Raw genomic sequence first — 23,393 nt, forward strand, 5'->3', positions numbered from 1 at the left:
ATGTTTTTACTATGTCACTAAAGCGCTGTTTCTCTATTGGCACGTTTGACCCTCAAGGTTTCAGCCTCCAGGTAGAAACTCAAAATAGTCAGAGAAGACATAAAACACCATAAAAACACCACCAGGGGGCTTAATGAAGTTCTATCAACCTCATAGACAGAAAAAGTGCAAAACCATGGCACCACCTCTTTAACTCATTCACTGCCAGATTTATTTCTGGCTGTGTTTGCCCACGGCCAGCAATTTTTTTTTTTCTTTTTTACTTTCAACAGGTCACAAAACAATTATATTCATTATGATCGCATGTCCGATCGTTTGTAAACACACAGGGTACGTGTCTGAGTCGCCAAGACAACAAACATTTCCACCGGGTCAGCCCCTTCTCAGGCAGCCCCATGAGAATATACCATTTCTCGCCAAAGATGCACGCTTCTCTTACTCTTTCAGCTCGCCACAGAAAATGTACATCCCTAAAGGTCCTTACACACCGGGGCGATTTTTTTCATGCGAATAATACGTTTTTTCTTAAAACCTTATAAAGTCAATGCAAGCTTCCACACCAGTTTCGCGGAGCGAAAAAAGCGTCTTTTAATTATTCGCCGGTGTGTAACCGCCTTTATGATCGCGTGTCCGACTGTTTGTAAACACGCACGTTACGTGTGTGTGTGTGTGTGTGTGTCGCCCGGAGAAAAAATATTCCATCCGCAACATTTCCTTCTCCTGTAGCCAGGCCCGGATTGGACGGTCTGGCACTTTTCTGGCAGATGCCAGAAAGGCTATGGGCAGTCTGGGGCCACGGCCAAGCCAAGCAACAAAAAAAAAGAAAAACACCCAGCCCTGCACCGGGCTCAACCCCTGGCTTAACGCAGGGGCTGTAGGTGCTGAAGCACAGGGCACCAACCTGGGGGGGGAGGGGGGGGGGGGGGCACCAAATGGCATGGAGAAAGAGAAAGAAGACAGAACTATCGCCGAAAAGCGCCGACATTTAGAAGCAGCGGCTGCTGAAGGAGCGCTGAAACAGTGAAACATGCCGGCGAAGCGTCATTTTGTTCCGCGCTGGCTAAAAGGTTAAATGCTGATAGTACTCATTGCTATATAGAGTGTTTGTTCAGTAACAGGAGTCTCCATGTCTCTCCAGCTGTTTAACACATTGAGTGCCATAAACGAGAATCTCTCGTTTTTTCTATTGTTTTTATTTTTTTTTCCACAAGGGGGCGCTCTAACGCAACTTAGGAATGATCCTATAGGACCCTTTCAAATGGAATGAACGGATGTGTCGTCAGACCAAAAAACTTCTCTTCCCGTCCGCTCCAATGATAGGATTATTTGGGAGAAAAAGGTCCATATCTCCATATCTTTGTGTCATCACATCCAATTTCACTTGTTTAATCCGTATCCTGACTGAGTTCTCGATCACGATTGGATGAAATTGGGATCCCGACCCGAACATGCATTTTCCGTTTAATAAAGAGCTAGAGAGAGACAGGGAGACTCCTGTTACTGAACAAACACTCTATAGCAACCATTACTATCAGAATGTAGAGCTATGTAACACTTGTTTTAATATAATACCACCATGGCTTCTCATCTGCTAATGTCATGGTTATCTGCATTGTGCAATTTGATTGGTCAACATGTTTTCTATGCTCATCTCAATTAGCGCTATAGCAGTGAGCACAGGTTCAATGCTGTCTCTGTCGGGTGGAAACCTCATTATGTTCCAAAGAACTGTTACTGGTGGAAAAAGTACTCAAATGTTTTACTTAAGTAAAAGTATCAATACTGCAATATAGAAATACTCTGTTACGAGTGAAAGTCCCGAATTCAAAATTTACTTGAGTAAAAGTACAATTGGTATCAAAAATATACTTAAAGTACCAAGAGTAAAAGTACTAAAATGTTTGAAAATAGCAGATCTACAAGCTCACAACGCGTCGCATTGCGACGCGTTGTGAGCTTGTAGATCTGCTATTTTCAAATATCCTAGGTATAAAAGAGGGCTAAAGTGGTTAATGTATGTTTTGTATAATAATTGATAATTGCAAAGTAACTAGTAACTAAAGTTTTCAAATAATTAGTAGTGGAGTAAAAGTACAATATTTGCCTCTGAGATGTAATGGAGTAGAAGTAAAAGTATAGAAAATGGGAAATACTCCAGTAAAGTAAAAAATAAAAATCCTCAAAAGTGTACTTAGTTACTTTAGATCACTGCTGTTCAGGATTCAAATAAAAAAACAATAGCAAAAGTAGCATATCTACCAGCTTGAAACGCAGGAGCTTGTGGATCTGATGCTTTTGTGATCAAGTAGCCTATAGGGTGTTCATTTACGGGGGAAAAACACAAAAAGTAAAGAAAATATGGAGATATGAGGTTTCTGTACAAAAAAGTACAAAGAGAGCAATAATGGGACAAGTAGTTTCAGCAGGTGATTAGGCTAATGTGCTTTTAATTGGCAGAGTGTGTGTGTGTGTGTGTGTGTGTGTGTGTGTGTGTGTGTGTGTGTGTGTGTGTGTGTGTGTGTGTGTGTGTGTGTGTGTGTGTGTGTGTGTGTGTGTGTGTGTGCGTGCGCGTGTGTGTGTGTTCTTTTTGCTGAGTTACGCAGATTTGGGTGTGCTGGAGTAAGTGGTGTCTGCTGAAAGAGAACATAAATGTACAGATGTTGTGGTCACAGCTGTCGCTTTGAGGTTACATTCAACTTTATTTTAATGGGGGAAAGTTCAAACTGACTCTCCTTCATAATTCTCATTCAATCGATGCGTCCTGGTTCATTTGGTTGTCACTACCGTATTACAAGAGTCCACTAGATCCACTAGTTCTCAAAGTGGGGTCCAGGGGTCCTTGAGGGAGTTCCAGGGGGTCCCCAGCTAAATGGTTGATAGTTAGGAACCAAATTGACCATTGTGGGTCTGTAACTCTGAGAGTGAACACATGGAACCAAATGGACCGATCTAAAGGCTGCATGTTTGTGTTGGAATGAGACGCATTGCAACACAATGTTATACAATATGTAGTGGGGTGTGGGGGGTCCCTGCTTCTGTGCTAAGGGGTCTGAAAAACGTTGAAGACCACTGGTCTAATTGCTTCCAAACCGTGTATCTTTTTTCTTTTTAGATGAAAGCTGAGATTGGTTTCAGTCTCTAGTGAGCAACGCGTTTAGAGACTGAATAATGCAGACTTACAAACATAATAAATCACAATTACTTTATTTTCCTCAAGCTGACACGCAATTAGCCAAAAAGAAGACATTGATAAGTATATTTCTGCAGTGGGGTAAATGTCTGCTGCAAGGCTGGAGGAACTTCCAGAAGGTGAAAAAATGTTTTACTTAAGTAAAAACATCAATACTGCAATGTAGAAATACTTTACTTGGGTAAGTACAAAACGTACTGGTATCAAAATATACTTCAAGTGCAAAAAAAAACAACTCATTATGCAGAATGTCCCATTTCACAAGTTTTACCGATTTCACCGATTTAGATTTCTCCGATTTAGAAGCATGTAGATCTGCTATCTTTGGCTAATGTCAGCCCCCCTAAAATAAGGATGCTGGGGTTCAAGTAGTTGAAAAAAGACAAAAGGATTCCAAGCCTCATGAGTAACAGTTTGTTGTCTTTTGTTTGTTTTTGTTCTTGTTCTAATCTCTACTGCAGCTGATTGCTCAGCACAACAGTGTCTGCATTGCCTCTGCTACAAAGAAGCTCCCTCCTGCCAATTAAAGCTCCATTAGCCTAATCGCCCCGTTGAAGGAACCCAGCCGTCCAGGCTGCATGGCTTACTGTGGCTGTTCTCTCTGCACTGAGGACGTCCCAGCAGGTCAGCACATTAAGACGGACACCAACATTCTCCATCACAAGCAAAAAGACAAGTCCAGCGCGCTTCAGCCAGTTGAAGGCAGAAGGGGCTCGTCGGTGCTCAACAGTGGTGGAAAAAGTACTCAAATGTTGTGCTTACGTAAAAGTATCAATACTGCAATGTATACATGTAAAAATACTCTGCTACAAGTAAAAGTCCGGAAATTCAAAATGTACTTGAGTAAAAGTGCAAAAGTATTGTTATCAAAATGTACTTAAAGTACCAGAAGTAGAAAGTTCTTAGGCAGAAGGTCCCATTTCACAAGTTTTCAAATATAAAAATCTTTTGAAAATAGCAGATCTACAAGATCTCTCGTTTTTGTAGATCGGCTATTTTCAAATAGCCAAAGTCTAAATAGGGCTGAAGGGGTTAAAGTATGTTTTGTAATAATAATAAAAATCTACAAAGTAACTAAAGTAATCAAATAATTGTAGTGGAGTAAAAGTACAATATTTGGATCCAAGATGGAGAGGTAAAAAAATAATTGGAAATTGGAAATACTCAACTAAAGCACAAATACCTCAAAATTGTACTTAAGTACAGTTACTTTACACCACTGGTGCTCAACAGGGACAGCTTGAATCAGAGAGAGAATAATACCTGGGCACTTCAGGAGAGAGACTACCTAATAAAACACTGGAGCACTCCACTGGACTGCATGTATTTATTATTTTGCAGGGGTGACGGACGTCAAAACAGTCACCCCTGCAAAATACTAAGTATGTGCAGACCAGTCGAGTGCTCCTGTATTTTATTTGGGTATCCTCTGCTGAAGTGCCCAGGTATTATTCTCTCTCTTTCTCCATACCAACACAGGCCTGACAATGACCAGTAAAGAAAGCTCATTTTCTTCAGTACCGTACACAAGTAAATATTTTTGATTGTGTGTACTTTACTCGAGTATTTGTATTCTTTGGATACTTGTGACTTTCACTCCACTACATTTCAAAGACAAATATTGTACTGTCACAGCTTGGCTCTAGGCCGTGACAAACATTGGGGAGGAGACCAGGATGAAGTTATAAAGCAAGTATATATTTATTAAACAAGACCTAATGACAAAGAACTAAGGAAGGGTGAACAGAACATGGTAAGGATCCTATGGGGTGTGGAGTCAGTGAATCAGTAATGTAGATGTGGATGTGTGTAGCATGGTGTGGTGCGAGGTGTGTGGATGGAAAGTAAGAGCATAATCATAATAATAAGGGCATGGAGAATATAGGGGGTTTGAGCTGGTGGAGACAGGTCTGCTCTTCTCAGGCTTCTTCCAGAGACTGACCAGGGTGGGGCTTTTATAGCCTCCTGGAGGCACCGGGCCCAGGTGCTTTCCAATGAGTAATCAGCCCCACCCTGCTCCCCTATGGCAAGAGTTAATGCAAGGCATTCACACCCACAACCACCCAGACTATAATATGGGGCATCGCAGTACTTTTCATTTCAGTCCGTGCGTGCGCGTGCGAGTGTGTGCGTGCGTGCACCTGATTAGTGAAAACAGTTTTGTGCAACTGGAATGATAGATAAACATTGATTTAAATCAGGTTAAAACGTAATCCTTGTTGGTGCAACTGGGCCTGAGAATAGCTGTGACTCTGTCCATGGTGCTGAATTCATGTTGTAGCATTGAGACTAGCTGTGACTCTGTCCATGGTGCTGAATTCATGTTGTAGCATTGAGACTAGCTGTGACTCTGTCCATGGTGCTGAATTCATGTTGTAACAGTGAGACTAGCTGTAACTCTGTCCATGGTGCTGGATTCAACTGCTGGAATTCACCAGTGATATGACAGTAACTTGGTTTCAGACAGCAGCATAGAGTCGGGTTGTTTCAATCCAACTTTTGTTGCTGAACTAAGTCATATTAACTCATTCAGTGCCAATGAAATAAAAGAAATATTGTGAACTGTTCCAGCCAAAAATACATATTTAAAAAAAAGTGCTCAGGAGCCGAGATACAGCCTTTTTCTTTTTCTTTTTTTCAATAATTATTTTGTGCAATGTTTTGGTTTACATTTAGACAACAGACTACAACAATAGACTACAACAGACTCAGACCTACATACGAAACAGTGTACGCACAGAAAATCATGAGCGTAAGACAGAAAACAAGAACGATAAAACAAAAGGTAAAAATAAAAAATATCAAGTGGTAAAGCTTCAGAAGTAGGGGAGTATAGTTATCGGGGGGGCACAGCAAAAATCCGTATCACAGATCCCACCACCCCGATGAGGAAAGGACAGCAATTTGCAGCGAGGAGGGCCCCACGCCCCTGCAGCCCCCCACCCTGGACTGGCGCTGTCGTCCCACACCATCGGACACAAGTCTTATGTCCAATGCTATGGGACGGGGCAGCGCCACCCCACGGCGGAACCGACAGAAGCGACAGGGCACCCCGCCACCCCAGTCCTCCCACATCCGACCAGCGAGACAGGCCAAGGATCTGCGGGGTCCCCTGTATGTGTGTGTGCAAATGAGGGTGGGATGTCTCTTATTACTTCATCAAAGCAACCTAAATAAATATCTTGAACCGGTCTGAATCAATGACTCTCTTCCATGAAGTCCAGAAAGGGGGACCATACCTCCAAAAACACCTCTGCCTTATCCTGCATTTCATATTTAAGCCTCTCCAGAGGTAACAGAGACATTATTTGGGTCATCCACATATGTTCATTTGGGATATTATCGGTCTTCCATAAAATTAGAATACATTTCTTTGCCAAAAATCTAAACACATCAAACAATTTGTGTGTGGAGAGCTCATGATTACGTTTAGGTCAACTCCTAAAAGATACAAAAGAGGAGATTTCCTCACTTTGAATTTAAAAAAGATTTTGATTAAAGCGTGGATTGTATCCCAAAATGGTTTGATTCTTGAACAGAACCAAAACATATGTGAATATGTACCCAAAGTTAATTTACATCTATTGCATAAAGGTGAATACTCCTGGGACATCTTGTTTAAACAAACTGGGGTTAGAAATGTTTTGAAAATGAACTTATAGTTATTATATGTTCCAACACTCTAGGAGAGAGTGTAGGTAGGTTTACCTTTGCACATATCATTGTCCATGTTTCTTGGTCTATAATTATATTTAAATCTTTTTCCCATATCCTTTTCAGAGGTTGGAAGGATGAGGTCACTCTACTATTGAGAACTTTATAGATCTTTGAAGTGAGTTTTAACATAGATTCAGTACTAAAAATACAGCCTTTTTCAGTAATAAGTTAAACAAGAAGTGAATGGAGCAGCACATCTTCAAATGATGATATCTTAGGTTCTGAACGTTTTTTTCCAAAAGCGATGTGACGCCTTACGAGCTTGTAGATTTGCTATTTTAAACATTTTGCCAGCCAAAAATACAGAGTAAAAAGAAAGTGCTCAGGAGACGAGATACAACCTTTTTCAGTAATAAGTTAAACAAGAAGTGAAAGGAGCAGCAAATCTTCAAATTATGATATCTTGGGTCTTTTTTCATATTTTTTCAAAAAAACGTCAAACACGTCATTGGCACCCAGCGCCATTGCGGTAAAACGCGTGAAACGCGTCAATGGCACTCAGTGAGTTAAGTTAACCAGTGGCAGAAGATAAATACCATAAGTATATTAAGACAAATATTAGTAGGTATACATTTCAAATCATACCTACTAATCTGGAGCAAAGACCTTGTAAAAAAAAGTGAATTACTGAAAAACACTCTGAATAAGGCACCGTTGTCAAAGCAATCAACTCAGAATGTTTAGCTGGTAATCTTTCAATGTGTGTCAATATGTGGGGAAAAGCAGATGGCTCTTGGATTTCCAGCCAGGTTCATACTTTACTGTTTTCAAATGGGGAAAAAACATGTGAAGACCAAACATTTAGACAGAACCTGAGTTGTGTTTGTCTCACTGACGTACATAAGACTTACAAAGTGATGGTTTGTGGACACCTCTGAGGTGAGCTGTTTGGAAGATTGGAATATTTAGTTATTTTAGCTTGTTTGTTTGCTTCATCTCTCCCTCAGCTAAGGTGTCCTTGGCCTGAAAGAAATGCAAGACCCCCGGACTAAATAAACAATAAACAACTACACAAATTCACCAAGAGTTCACTGATCCGTTGTGTACTAGGTAACATGTTGTGTTGGGGGGATAATTGACCACTGCAGGGCTCTGGTGAGAGAGCACAGAGACATCAGATATAGATGTCAGCTCAGCTCTTTACTGAAGGATTATGCATTGCAGTATTGGTCCATTGAATAACCAGAAGTTTATCATTAGTGACTTCAGTCTGTGTGCAGTGCAGTGGTGTAAAGTAATATTATCTTGAGGCCTTTTTCCAATTTTCGATCAGAGGCAAATATTGTACTTTTACTCCTCTACAATTATTTGAAAACTTTAGTTACTAGTTACTTTGCAGAGATAAATTATTACAATTATAAAACATACTTTAACCACTTTAGCTCTATTTGAAAATAGCCGATCTACAAGCTCGTGACGCGTTGTGAGCATGTAGATCTGTTATTTTCAAACATTTTCGTACTTTTACTTTTGGTACTTTAAGTATATTTTGATGCCAATAGGCTACTCTTGTTTTTTTTTACTTTAATTTTTTTATCCCACGATTTTGTAACCCTATTTTTTACACCCAGTGCCAATTGTCTATGTAATCCTGGGCACTACCTTCCCTCTGCCAACCTAGGGAGGCCAGGGCCGAGCTCATGCCTCCTTCAATGCATGAGAGCCAACTGACCTTCTTGTCACCTGACAGGGGAGAGTTTCCCTGGTTGGACGTAGCGCGTGGAAGGAACACGTTATTCCAACCAGTTCCCTTCCCCTCCATCAGGCGCCCTGGCTGGCCAGGGGGAGGCAGTATAGTGACCAGGATTACGGCATGTTTTTGTGAGGGTACCTACCCTAGGAGACACGGGGAGAACATGCAAACTCCACACAGAAAGGCCCTTTCGCCAACCCCACCTAGGGAATGGGCACTGATGACGCGGAGGAGAGAACACACCCCCAGCGCCCATAGCGTCCCCTGCGGGAATCGAACCCAGGACCTTCTAGCTGTGAGGCTACAGCACTACCGACTGTGCCACCGTGCCCCCTTAGGCTACTCTTGTACTTTTTACTCAAGTAACATTTTGAACACAGGCCTTTTGCTTGCTTTTCATATTGTGGTATTGTTACTTTTAATTAAGCAAAATATCTGAGTACTGGTGCAGTGCGCCATGACTAACAATCAAACAAGTAACGGGTAGTAAAGTAAACGGCTAATGAAGAAGGAAGAAAGAATGGAAGCATCAGGTATAGCAGGTAAGGCAACCTGATGCTTCAAAATTAGAAAATAAGTCTGTCAAGAGTCTCTGCACAAGAAGTGTTCACAACACGATGATGAAACAAGCACTTTATGACCGGCACTTTATATTTCTGAATGTAGCCTTTTGTCTTATATCTTGCACTAGATGCGCCCAGACTTATGTTTTATGCTATGGTGTTTCATGTCTGTTGTTGTCCTGTTTGTCTGTATGTTTTAAACCAGTGTATATCAACCTTTTGGGTGCTAGGGCACACCTGGCATAGCCAAAATATCCCAGGGCACACCTAGATATACGGTGTGTGTATATATATAGTATATATATATGTATATATATATATATATATATATTATAATTTATATATATATATATATATATATATATATATATATATATATATATATATATATATATATATCAAAATATTTACTCTCATGTACACAAGATGTAATAAAGAAACCTTGAACATTACAAAATGTCTTTGGCCTACAAATATATAAACTTGGGTCAGTGCAATGAATGGAGAAGATGAAAAAAAAGGAAAGAGACAGTGCCTCAGTTTCACTGATTTATTTTTGGAAACATACAACTTGTTTTGCTTTGATGTCATAATAAAGAAACCTTGAACTAAAAAAACAGCACACACATGTTCAATTTGGCCTACAAATATATAAACTTGTCAGTGCAATGAACAGAGGAGTTGGATTCACCTTCCCAGAAAAATACTTTAAAAACTCAAAAAGATTTGAAAAAATATATATAAGAAAAATTGACCACAATAGTCTTAGTGTGAAACTGTTTTAGAAAAAAAAAAAACTTTTTAAGCCAGTACAAATGTCTTTGTTTGAAACTTGAGTCCTTTTTAGAAAAATACTTTAAAACTCAATAAAAAAGATTTGTAAAAAGAAAAGAAAAAATTAGGTCACAATACAACTGTCTTAGTGTGAAACTTGAGCTTGTTTTGCTGAACAGAGAGTTTGTATCCTGGCTGGGACTGATGACAAGCACACACGAAGCTCCTCGTCAACTGCTCTCAGTCTCTCTCTGTGTTTACTTTTTACGTAAGTCAGGGTGGAAAAGCTGAGCTCACACAGGTAGGTTGTTGAAAATGGGAGCAACACTGCCATTGCACTGTCTGAGATGGCTGGAAATTCTTTTCCAACAGTCAACCAAAAACTGTCCAAGCTTAGATCTCTGAATTTCATTTTCAAGCCATGGTTCTCCCTTATTTCCACTAGCTGCTCTTGCTCCTCAAATGGACTGTTCTCGTTTGTTTCGTTGAATGGGTCACGGACCCAGTTGAAGTTTGCCATGGACGTTGAGGGGAAATAAAAGGCAAATTTCTCCTCGAGACTTCTCAAATGCTCAGCAATGACCCCACGCAAAGCACGAGTGATTGTGTGTCCAGTGTTGATGAGGGGAAACATCGCAAACGTGCTCTTATCCACCTGCTGACGCCAGAGTTTCAGTCTCCCCCGAAATCCCGTCAGTTTATCTGTGCTTGTGAGGATAATCTCATCTTTTCCTTGCATTCGCCTGTTCAGTTCGTTCAGATGGGTAAAAATGTCCGCCATGTATGCTAGTCTTGCACACCAGTACTCATCTGCGAACAGGTCTGCATAGTCGGATTGCTCAGCAGCCAGAAAGCTTTGTAATTCCTCCCTCAGTTCATAGACACGGGACAAAACTTTCCCTCTGGAAAGCCACCGTACTTCGGTGTGCAGCAGCAGCGTTTTGTGTTCCGCCCCCATTTCCTCGCACAGGGTGGCGAACAGCCGGCTTTTCAAAGGTCGTGCTTTAATAAAGTTAACGATGCTTACCGCATCATTCAACACAGCTGAGAGGTCTTTTGGTAAAGACTTTGCAACCAGCGCCTCACGGTGTAAAAAGCAATGCGTAACCAGGACGCCAGGATTCTTCTCTTTTACTCTGCTTACAAATCCCTTGTATCGCCCGGTCATAGATGCAGCCCCATCAGTGCACACACTGACACAGCTTTCCCAGCTTAAGTTCCATTGCTCCAAATACTCCGATGTCACCCGGAAAACCTCCTCTCCTGTTGTTTTCCCAGGCAGTTGTTTGCAAAACAGATAATTCTCTCTGATGGCGTCTCCGTCAATGAATCTCACGTTTGCCAACAGCTGTGCGTGTCCACTTATATCTGTTGATTCGTCAAGCTGCAGTGCAAACTTTCCACTAGTCACAATCTTTTCTATGACAGCACTCTCAATGTCTGCAGACATGTCTTCAATGCGTCGGCCAATTGTCATGCTTGAGAGCGGCACCTTATCGAATTCCGCTGCAACATCTGGTCCCGACATTACGTTAGCCAGGATTTTGGCTCCTGCCAACATGTATGTTGCCGCTGCATGTGGCAATTTTAACTTCGCCACAAGCTCTGCAATTTGGTAGCTAGCTTCCAGAGCTCTGTCATTAACCTTGGTGCTGGTGGTACTGCGTAACAATGCAGTTGTCTGTTTTGCGTTCTGTTTCGCCTTAGTAGCTTTCAAACTCACAAAATAGTCTTTGTCCTTTGTGGCGATTTCTCCATGGTGGGTCTCAAGGTGACGTTTCATCTTACTGGGAACCATACCACTGTTTGCAAGCTTGTCTCCGCACACGATGCACAGTGGAATAGCATTAGATGGGTCCCCCATAAAAGTGAAGCCAAACTTCATGTAGTCATCACGGTACCGTCTGTTGGCTCTAGTCGTCTTGCTTGTCGCCGTTGTTGTTCCCGGCGGCACGGCGAGGACGCTGGCGGCGGTGCTGTTGTGTGTGCTGCTGTTGCTGCCCTGTGCGGCCAGCTCGTCGGCAGGTCGAGGTGGCCCGGACACACCGGCAGCTCTGCTTGCAGGAGGATTTGGCGGCGGCAATGTCTTGTTGATGACGGCGAAATTTAGCGTCTTCTGGCCCTGGGTGCATCTCTTCTTTGCTAGTGGGGCTCTCATCATGTAGTAATAATACTGAGTGCCAAAGCATGTACCCCTGTGCCCCTTTATACAGTACCAGGTAGGACAACATATTTGCATTCCTATGGGTGATGGTCGCTACACTGAATGGACTCGGCTCGGGCGTGGCTGAGTGTGAGACGGATGATGGCCGTAACGATTGACGGACGATCGCCGCTCGCTATTGTTCTCGAGGGGCTGAGTTCACACTTACTTCAAACGGCGCGGAACACCTCAGCAGTACTCGCGGACCAAAATGGGTCCGTGTACCAGGGTTGATATTCACTGTTTTAAACCACTACTCCGGCTGTAAACCTATTTGCCCTTTTGGGACACTAAAAAAGACCTTGACCTTGACTACGAGTTGATGACCGCTACCCCCCCCCCCCCCTGCTTTTAAAATGCTGTCAACCATTTAATAGCAGCATCTTGGGTAAGGGAGCTGTCATATTCAACAATGAAACTGAAATGCTGCCGCAGCAATAGGTAAAATCTATTCCACATTAACTTTCTCTTTGGGGCTGTCGACATGCAGCCCATTCCAGGACTTCTACTTGTAACAGAGTATTTCTACATCACAGTATTGATACTTTTACTTAAGTAAAAAAAATGTAGTACTTTTTCCACCACTCTGACCCAACACTATAACCCAACAAGTACCTCGCACTGTCTGTCTTCTCTCTCACCCTCTTTTTTCCATTTCATTGTTGAAGGTTAGTGTTGACAAGACAGGCACCCCCCCCCCCCTTCACCCTAAAGGCCCACAAATCATCTAGCCATGCGATAAAATTAGTTTATGTCCAATTAGCATAATACTCCAATTAGTGTATTACCCTTTTACCCCATTATCGCAAAACTCCTAATGAACAAAAGGCTAATTACAAATTAATCCTCTGTGATTAAACAACTGACCTTTGAATGGTAACAAAGGGTATAAGGCTGGGGGGGGGGGTTTGTGAGGTGAAAAGTAAACGTGCCTCTGGTGTTCACTTTGGTCGCAACTTGTTGTCACAGAAACAGAAAGACAGCATTCACCACTTAGGGCAGTTTGAATGTGGCTTGTTTTCGCCAAAAAGCAACAAAAAGTCCAAAAATGTACTTTTGTAAATCCTTTAACATTAGATCGGACGGGGCTGGGTTTGTTGTGATAACATTATTTACGGGTGTACTGTTCTCCAGAAGTCATAAGATCACTCATAGGTTGGCGAACAGCGCCCTCTAGCGTAAACCATTTAAAACACACACACACACGCGCAAAAAACACACTCGTAAATTTGTCAATGGCAGGCTGAGCCTTGGCAGTGGTGGAAAGTAACTAAGTACATGTACTTAAGTACTGTACTTAAGTACAATTTTGCGCTACTTTTTTACTTTACTGGAGTATTTCCAATTTGCAATACTTGTACTTCTACTCCAGTACATCTCAGAGGCAAATATTGTACTTTTACTCCACTACAATTATTTGAAAACGTTAATTACTAGTTACTTTGCAGATATAAATTACTATTATAAAACATACATTAACCACTTTAGTCAGACATTTAGACATTAGACATTTTATACATAGTCTATTTGAAAATAGCAGATCTACAAGCTCACAACGCGTCGCATCGCGACGCATTGTGAGCTTAGCTGCTATTTTAAAACATTAGTACTTTTACTTTTGGTCCTTTAAGTATATTTTGATGCCAATACTTTTGCACTTTTACTCAGGTAACATTTTGAACACAGACCTTTTACTTGTAACAGAAAGTAACATTTCTGAGTACTTCGTCCACCACCGAGTCTCGGGCCTCGTAGATGGCAACGTCAATGAGTAAACTGCGGTGTTGAGAGTAAGGTTCAGTACACGTTGCATGAGGAGGACACACCACACATACTTCATTAATTAACGTCCACCGGTGTAAGGTTGAGAGTGGAGAGAGGGGTACAAAGGTCACCGTCCACCATGTTAGAGAGCCTCAGAGCGTTCAATACTCTGCACTTAAACCACCGTCAATATGGAGATTCCTCCCACGGAATCCCGATCGCCAATCAATAATGCTAATGAACCCCATGTTTGCCTTAGCAGCATATGTGTACACTCACCACTGCGTGTGTGCGTGTGTGTGTGTGTGTGTGTGTGTGTGTGTGTGTGTGTGTGTGTGTGTGTGTGTGTGTGTGTGTGTGTGTGTGTGTGTGTGTCTGTCTGTCTGTATGTCAGTGGTGTAAAGTAACTAGGTACTTTTAATCAAGTACTGTAAACAGAGTATTTTTATATTGTGGTATTGCTGCTTTTACTTCAGTAAAATATTTGAGGACTTCTTCCACCACTGGTGTGTGTGTGTGTGTGTGTGTGTATGTGTGTGTGTGTGTGTGTGTGTGTGTGTGTGTGTGTGTGTGTGCGTGCGTGCGTGCGTGCGTGCGTGCGTGCGTGCGTGCGTGCGTGCGTGCGTGCGTGCGTGCGTGCGTGCGTGCGTGCGTGCGTGCGTGCGTGCGTGCGTGCGTGCGTGCGTGCGTGCGTGCGTGCAGGCCAAAAAAACCTTGTATCTCCACATTTCAACTAAAATATCACGTTTTTCGTCGCTTGATGCCCTACTTTGTTGCACGAGAGTGCCAACCTAAAGTGGCGAAAACAACCGATCTACAAGCTCACAACGTGAATATTGTTTTTCACTATTTCTGCAAAATGTCAGTTTCGGTTTTCTGAAAAGCAACGGTTACAGACAGACAGACACGTTACAAAGGGTTCTGAAGGTTAGATGTGGTGCAGACAGTAGCAGAGGGTCCTTCAAGGATGTCACAACTATCTGTCAAAGCTGTCACATCCATCTCACCAGACGTAACCTCTCCCCTCAGGGGCCTTTCAAAAAAGTGATTTAGACCAGTGGTGGAAAAAGTACTAAACATTTGTACTTAAGTAAAAGTATCGATACTGCAATATAGAAATAAAAGAATTCAAAATGTACTTGAGTAAAAGTACACAAGTATTGGTATCAAAATGTACTCAAAAGTACAAAAGTAAAAGTACTCATTATGCAGAATGTCCCATTTCACAAGTTTTCACATTTTGAATTTCTTTTGCAAATAGCAGATCCACAAGCTCACAATGTGACGCATTGTGAGCTTGTAGATCTGCTATTTTCAAATGGCCGAAATGTATGTAAGGCTTAAGTGGTTAATGTTTGTTTTGTAAAAATAATCCAAATCTATAAGTAGTAATTAAACGTTTTCAAATAATTGTAGTGGAATAAGTACAATATTTGCCTCTGAGATGTAGTGGAGTAGAAGTAAAAGTACTGGAAATTGGAAATACTCCAGTAAAGTAAAAGTACCTCAAAATTGTACTTAAGTACAGTACTTAAAGGTAGGGTAAGTGATATTTTATTTGTTTTATTAAAAAGGTTAAAGTACTATATTGTGATAGTAATCATTGCTACAGAGCGTTTGTTCGGTCACAGGGGTCTCTCCAGCTCTTTAGTAAACAGAATATAAGTACATTTTCAGGTAGGTGACAACATTTAAGCCAATCAGGAGAGGGCACTGAAAATGCATTTTCTGTTTAATAAAGAGCTGGTGACGATTTTCCACAATGTTCCCAAAAAATAGCCCAAAGAAATCTAAAAAATGACAGAGATGCGTCCTCGGTTTGAATGGGTTAAATTGGGGGTCCTTGAGATTGAGACCCACCTTTGGAATAACAAGTTGTGTCAAGGTGTTCTTTTTTCTCTTTAATTGGTCATTGCTGCTGGGAGCAGGCACATTCCTTTTGAAATACCAACAAGCCAGGAATCAATGAGCGCTGGTAGAGGAATCAGTCTGCTCCTCCCAGCGTCAATGTTTCACACCTACAACACGGTTCAGAGAGGACGTTCACCTACAACACGGTTCAGAGAGGACGTTCACCTACAACACGGTTCAGAGAGGACGTTCACCTACAACACGGTTCAGAGAGGACGTTCACCTACAACACGGTTCAGAGAGGACGTTCACCTACAACACGGTTCAGAGAGGACGTTCACCTACAACACGGTTCAGAGAGGACGTTCACCTACAACACGGTTCAGAGAGGACGTTCACCTACAACACGGTTCAGAGAGGACGTTCACCTACGACACGGTTCAGAGAGGACGTTCACCTACGACACGGTTCAGAGAGGACGTTCACCTACGACACGGTTCAGAGAGGACGTTCACCTACGACACGGTTCAGAGAGGACGTTCACCTACGACACGGTTCAGAGAGGACGTTCACCTACGACACGGTTCAGAGAGGACGTTCACCTACGACACGGTTCAGAGAGGACGTTCACCTACGACACGGTTCAGAGAGGACGTTCACCTACGACACGGTTCAGAGAGGACGTTCACCTACAACACGGTTCAGAGAGGACGTTCACCTACAACACGGTTCAGAGAGGACGTTCACCTACAACACGGTTCAGAGAGGACGTTCACCTACAACACGGTTCAGAGAGGACGTTCACCTACAACACGGTTCAGAGAGGACGTTCACCTACAACACGGTTCAGAGAGGACGTTCACCTACAACACGGTTCAGAGAGGACGTTCACCTACAACACGGTTCAGAGAGGACGTTCACCTACAACACGGTTCAGAGAGGACGTTCACCTACAACACGGTTCAGAGAGGACGTTCACCTACAACACGGTTCAGAGAGGACGTTCACCTACAACACGGTTCAGAGAGGACGTTCACCTACAACACGGTTCAGAGAGGACGTTCACCTACAACACGGTTCAGAGAGGACGTTCACCTACAACACGGTTCAGAGAGGACGTTCACCTACAACACGGTTCAGAGAGGACGTTCACCAACAACACGGTTCAGAGAGGACGTTCACCTACAACACGGTTCAGAGAGGACGTTCACCTACAACACGGTTCAGAGAGGACGTTCACCTACAACACGGTTCAGAGAGGACGTTCGCCTACAACACGGTTCAGAGAGGACGTTCACCTACAACACGGTTCAGAGAGGACGTTCACCTACAACACGGTTCAGAGAGGACGTTCACCTACAACACGGTTCAGAGAGGACGTTCACCTACAACACGGTTCAGAGAGGACGTGCAGATCTACAAGCTCATAGCGCAGCACCAAGTGCCTATGCGCTATGAGCTTGTAGAGCTGATTTTTTTTTTGGTGTAAATCTTTGAATATATTTTTTAAAGCAAACATTTTTAACTCAAATCTTCGTATCGAGCGATATAACAGTTAAGAAAATCACCTACTGCACCTTTAAAGGTAAATCACATTCTGATAATAAGTAATCGTAGGTACAGAGTGTTTGTTCGTGACCAGGGTCTCCTTGTCTGCTTAAAGGGGAATTTACACATCCGTGGACTGGAGTGACCTATACCCTACTGTACGTGAGGGTTATGTGAGTATACAAACATGGCTGCCCATTCAGATGAGCTACCGCCGGCAGAGTTTCACTTTGAAGCAATTAGCATGATGGATATTGAATATCCATCATATGGAGCTGCTTCACCTGACCGGAACCAACCAGGGCCTTTCAGGTGAAAGTCGGATGCATCGGATGCATGCACACATAGCAGCTCTCAGACCGCCCAAAACAAACTGATATGACTATACTTCTCTGCCTTAAGCCCATGACCCACCTATTTCTAACACACTTTGCTAGTTTGGGATGGCCCAGGGTAGTAGACAGGGTTAAGCAAATATCAATGGGGTTGGTAAAGATACTCAGAGGGACAGCGCCCTCAATATGAAAAAAGGTGAGTGCACGCACATCCGTGGCCCAGGAGCGAGACAAACAAAGTATCATAAAAAAAGGAATAGAGTCTGCACACTGGTGAAGTTGCAAAAAGCTCCACTTGGTATTTTATTGCTCGTCAACGTTTCAGCCTGTTTCGGCCTGTTCAGACCTTCATCAGGACTTATACTGTATGTCCTGATGAAGGTCTGAACAGGCCAGGACATATATGTCCTGATGACGTTGACGAGCAATAGAATACCAGGCGGACCTTTTTGCAACTTCACCAGTGTGCAGACTCTATTCCTTTTGTACAGAGCCCTCAATACCCTCATACCAGACTAACTACTTCTCCAAAGTGAGTGACACCCACCGCCACAACACTATGCCTAAAAATACGGAGATCTACGTCAATGGCAGTGAATGTGTTAAAAAGAGCAGATCTACAAGCTCACAATATGTCACATTGTGAAGCTAGACGGCTCACCCCTACACCCCCTACACATGTGCTGATATCAGGTTGCTGTGGTTACCCGATATTTCGGAGTACTTGGTGGCCTGTCTGGGGTCACGGCCGGGGTCACTCTGCTGCTCAGTTTAAAAGCTGATCACACAGAGTGTGAGCAGGGTTGCAAGATCAGCTTATTATAATTTCCCTGCAAGATTAATTTCCCCGTGTCGCATCGCGACGCGTTGTGAGCTTGTAGATCTGCTATTTTCAAATAGCTGATGTATATGTTAAAGTGCTCATGTGGCCCATAGTCGCTTCTTTTGGGCTGGTTTTCCTAGACCTGGTTGCTTGTTTCTCACAGAATCTGGCAACGCTGCGTGTGAGGTGCATTAGCCCCACGATCAGGACAGTAGTTTACAGTAGTTTACAGTAATTTATAGTAGTTTGGGTAATCGTCATTTACTGCCATGTGTTGTCGCATTCATATAGTACCGAAGTCCTGACGTCACGTACATCAGCATCTGTTTGTTTTGGTCTCAGAACCTGCACTGCTATTTATGGAGCACCGAAGTCTGACATCACTGACACTAGAGGCCGCTATCGCCCTGGGTCAGGAAGTGTTTTTTTCATTGAAAATCCCCATAGAGAAATCTTAGATTGCGTCATATAAGAACTGTGTTCCAAAAACAAACATGTTGGCCGGGATATTCCGTCTGGTATGCGACTCTGTGTCGTTTATGATATTGAGTAACATTTGAACAAATATGTATTTTCTTACTGTTTGCATCAATTAGTACTTTTTCACCATCAGTGTTTGCTTCATAAACATTATGAGTAAAATCTCCTGGCTGAGTCGTTTATTTTTGGGCGGTGTAGCCGTGTTGGGATTGGCTGACTCTATTGGCTGACTCTATTCAGCACTGTGATTGGCTAGCGAGACACATGATGACATTAATAACCTATAAATAGGATTATGCACTTCCAAAAAAAAATTTTTTTTGGAAGTGAGCCACTGTGAGCCACTATGATGACCACTGTGATGACCACACCGCTCACTTCACACTGGGTGTGATTTTTGGGCGGTGAAACCGCCCCTATATGTGAGGTTTGGATATTTGCACACCAATTCCTGCGCTGTGATTGGCCAAAAATGTACCCCCTAACCCTGCACCGTGATTGGCCAATCACAGTCTATTCAGGACTGTGATTGGCTAGGGAAACATGACACATGTGCATAGCCCTATACATAGGACTATGCACTTAAAAAAAAACACATTTATGTTTTTTTTTAAGTTATGGTTTCTTCCATCACTTCTTCCATCACTTCTTCCATCACTGTGATGACCACTGTGACCACACCGCCCACTTCACACTGGGTGTGATTTTTGTAATACAAAAGATTATGCAATCCTCTATGGGAATTTCAATTACTCCGTAACCAAGAGGGATAGCGTCCTCTAGTGGCGGTGATGTCAGACTTAGGTGCTCTATAAATAGCACTGCAGGTTCTGAGACAAAAACAGAAAGATGCTGTCGTACGTCGCCGGTCTGTTCCGAAGTACCTTTGACAGCGTCCTTGACCTCGTCTTTAGACTTTTCTCCTCAAAGAGGAGGCCAGCCATCACGTTAGAGGACCCCAATGTCAAAGTCGCCCTGCGGCTGACCGACAAACAGATCGTGAGCCACGACACGAGGAAACTCCGCTTCGCTCTTCCGTCTCCCGAGCACGTTCTGGGACTCCCCGTCGGGCAGCACGTCTACCTGTCCGCCGGAATACACGGAAAGCAGGTCGTTCGCCCGTACACCCCCGTGTCCGGCGACGGCGACAGAGGCCACGTAGACCTGGTGGTGAAGGTTTACTTCAAGGACGTCAATCCCACGTACCCAGAAGGCGGGAAGATGAGTCAGTATCTGGAGAGCCTCGAGATCGACGACACCGTCCACTTCAGAGGGCCCGGCGGCCTGCTGGTCTACGAGGGCAAAGGGACGTTCGCTATCCGAGAGGACCGGAAGTCCCCGGCCGTGATGAAGAAAGCCAAACACGTGGGCATGATCGCCGGCGGGACGGGCATCACCCCCATGCTGCAGATCATCGCGGCGGTCATGAAGGATCCCCGGGACGCCACGGTGTGCCACCTCCTCTTCGCCAACCAGACCGAGAAGGACATCTTGCTTCGGGCGGAGTTGGAGGAGATCGCGGCCGCCAACCCCGACCGCCTCAAGCTGTGGTTCACCCTGGACCGCGCGCCCGCAGAGCGCTGGGGATACGGCCGAGGCTTTGTCGATGAGGACATGGTGCGGAACCACCTGCCTCCGCCCGGCGACCACACGCTCATTCTCCTGTGCGGACCTCCTCCCATGATCACGTTCGCCTGCAACCCCAGTCTGGATAAAGTCGGCCACGCCAACAGCCAGAGATTCCGTTTCTAGAGGTTTTCGACACCAAGCGTCCATTGGGGACGACCTTGGGGGCAAATAATGGGTGCCATTTGGTTTTTAAAAAATAATTTGAATAACGCAAAATAAAGGGTATTTATCAAATATAGTCATATCAATATAATTAAATATTCAGGGAGGGAGGGAGGGAGGGAAGGAAGGAAGGAAGGAAGGAAGGAAGGAAGGAAGGAAGGAAGGAAGGAAGGAAGGAAGGAAGGAAGGAAGGAAGGAAGGAAGGAAGAAAGGGATACACGGAGAACACGTCTGAAAATAATTATCATCTTCCCCAGAGATATGAACACAACTCAGCTGGTAGGAGGAACGTGTGAAGCTGTGAAGCTTGGGACACTTAGGACACTTCTGTTGGTGTTTGACACTCGCTAGTGGCTATATGACAAGATAAGGGAATTCTCATTAACCCATTCAATACCCCCCAATACCCCCAAAATATATCTAAAATAACAGATATGCGTTCGCATCTCTGTTATTTTAGATTTATTTTGGCTATTAAAAAATAGCAGATATACAAGAGCTAGAGTTCCGTGCTATGAGCTTGTAGATCTGCAAATTTTTTTTTTATCGTGAAAAGTTGTGCAAATCTTTCCAGGGACCTCCAGAAGCAAAGATTTGAGTTACAAATGTTTGCTTTAAAAATATTTATATTCAAAGATTTGCACAAATGTGCAATGAAAATAGCAAATCTACAAGCTCATATCGCGGCTATGACCTTGTAGATCTGTAGATCTGAAAATAGCCGATCTACAAGCTCACAACGCGTGCGTCTCTTTGCGATGCGCTGTGAACTTGTAGATCTGCCATTTTCAAACATTTTAGTACTTTGACTGTTGGCACTTTAAGTACATTTTGATACCAATACTTTTGTACCTTTACTCAAGTAACATTTTGAACACAGGCCTTTTCTTGTAACAGACATTGTGGTATTGCTACTTTTACTTAAGTAAAAAATATGAAGTATAAAATCAGCCATAACTCTATAACCACAACACTTAGCCTAACCTCCAACCACAATCTTTTTCCTGATTGTAACCATTAGACAACATTTATCTTGTGAGGACCAGAAAAATACTCCTCGACGATGTCTGTTTCTCAAATTGGACTGTACTTGTGGGAATATTTGGTCCTCACAAGTACTGTAATATTAAACGCACGCACGCACGCACGCACGCGTGTGCACACACACACACACACACACACACACACACACACACACACACACACACACACACACACACACACACACACACACACACACACACACACACACACACACACACTCTCCATGGATCTCAATAGTAATACAGAATTATTCCCACTGTGCTAAGTAGCAACACATACATTTCACATTGAAGCCAAACAAGGATACACACACACACACGGGAGACCAAGCTGAGAGAACAGCCAATTAGCCTGACCATCTGTTATGGACCTTAACTCCTGGTGCATGTCTGCATGCGTGTGCTAAATATATGAGAGAGAGAGAGAGAGAGAGAGAGAGAGAGAGAGAGAGAGAGAGAGAGAGAGAGGGAGCGACAGAGACAGAGACAGAGACAGAGACAGAGACAGAGACAGACAGAGAGAAACAAAAAACAACAAAAATGTGTTTTCAAAAACTAGCTTGTATATCTGCTTTCCTTTATTATCCAACTCAGTGGAACATCACATAAATATGACAGTTAGTGAAAGGAAATATGACTGCACATGTACTCTCTGTATACTGTAAGTGCCTTTGGATACCGTCTGCAGAGAGAGAGAGAGAGAGAGAGAGAGACCTGGTGACTATGGCAACAGCGCTGACAAACGGTGTTCTAAAGTGAGACGTGTCAAGGTCCAACTCCTCTGAATCCTTTGTGTCCCTCTGTGCGTGCGTGCGTCTTATTCCTTCCTCATTAAGACGGTGTTGAACTCAAGCGCCCAGAACCGCGGTAGAAAAGTGCAGCCGCTTTAAAAATGTCGCCGCCTGGTGGCAAAATCTGGGATTGCAAGACTTCCACATTTAAAGACGATACTGCGCCGCCATGCTTCTACCAGTTTAAAACCACGTTCGGCCCCAGCCTCGTAACCAGTGTTGCCAGATTTTGTGAGAGAAACAAGCAACTAGGTCTAGGAAAACCAGCCCAAAAGAAGCGACTATGGGACTATGTGCACTTTAACATATACATCAGCTATTTGAAAATAGCAGATCTACAAGCTCACAACGCGTCGCGATACGACGCGTTGTGAGCTCGTAACCCCCCCCCCCTACCATTTGCATTGCGAGGGGGTGTGGTCTCAAGCCCTGTCTGGACGTTCCACCGTCTCCAAAACGTTTGCCGAGCCTATCAGCGTCCGCGCTCAGGGCTCTGTGATTGACAGCGCACGTTGGCCAGTCAGGGACCGACTGGTGTAGTCGATGACGTGACTACTGGGCGACCGTTTACCATAACAAACATGGTGGAGCTAACTAACTAGCGGTAACTTTAACGTTAGTATGAAAATAGCCGCAAGTTAAGTTATTGCAGATATAAGACTCAATAACAGCAATTAAACAATTCCGATTCAGGCCAAAAGAATAATGGATACGGTACTTTGCTTACTTTGCTGGTTAGTACTTTGCAGTTGCTAATGTTGCTACTTGCTAGCGGCTGGAAGCTGAACGGCGCGTTGAGATGACGTCACATGTTTTAGTTACGCCGA

General features: G+C 43.4%; 2 protein-coding genes across 2 annotated transcripts; one reads left to right on the top strand and one right to left on the bottom strand.

The window, feature by feature from the left end:
• Positions 1–10,082: 10,082 nt before the first annotated feature.
• LOC308075709 (SCAN domain-containing protein 3-like) lies at positions 10,083–12,095 on the bottom strand (the record flags this gene model as incomplete). Its single annotated transcript, XM_080415656.1, has 1 exon — positions 10,083–12,095. One exon carries the CDS (start codon positions 12,093–12,095, stop codon positions 10,083–10,085), a length of 2,013 nt encoding a protein of 670 aa, XP_080271782.1.
• A 7,695-nt stretch (positions 12,096–19,790) lies between these two features.
• LOC308075901 (NADH-cytochrome b5 reductase 3-like) lies at positions 19,791–20,693 on the top strand (the record flags this gene model as incomplete). The annotated part of the gene is made up of 1 exon (XM_080415888.1): positions 19,791–20,693. One exon carries the CDS (start codon positions 19,791–19,793, stop codon positions 20,691–20,693), a length of 903 nt encoding a protein of 300 aa, XP_080272014.1.
• Positions 20,694–23,393: the final 2,700 nt, after the last annotated feature.

This window comes from Gymnoscopelus braueri, assembly GCF_963280865.1.
Source record: "Gymnoscopelus braueri genome assembly, chromosome: 20".
NCBI classification, from domain to species: domain Eukaryota; kingdom Metazoa; phylum Chordata; class Actinopteri; order Myctophiformes; family Myctophidae; genus Gymnoscopelus; species Gymnoscopelus braueri.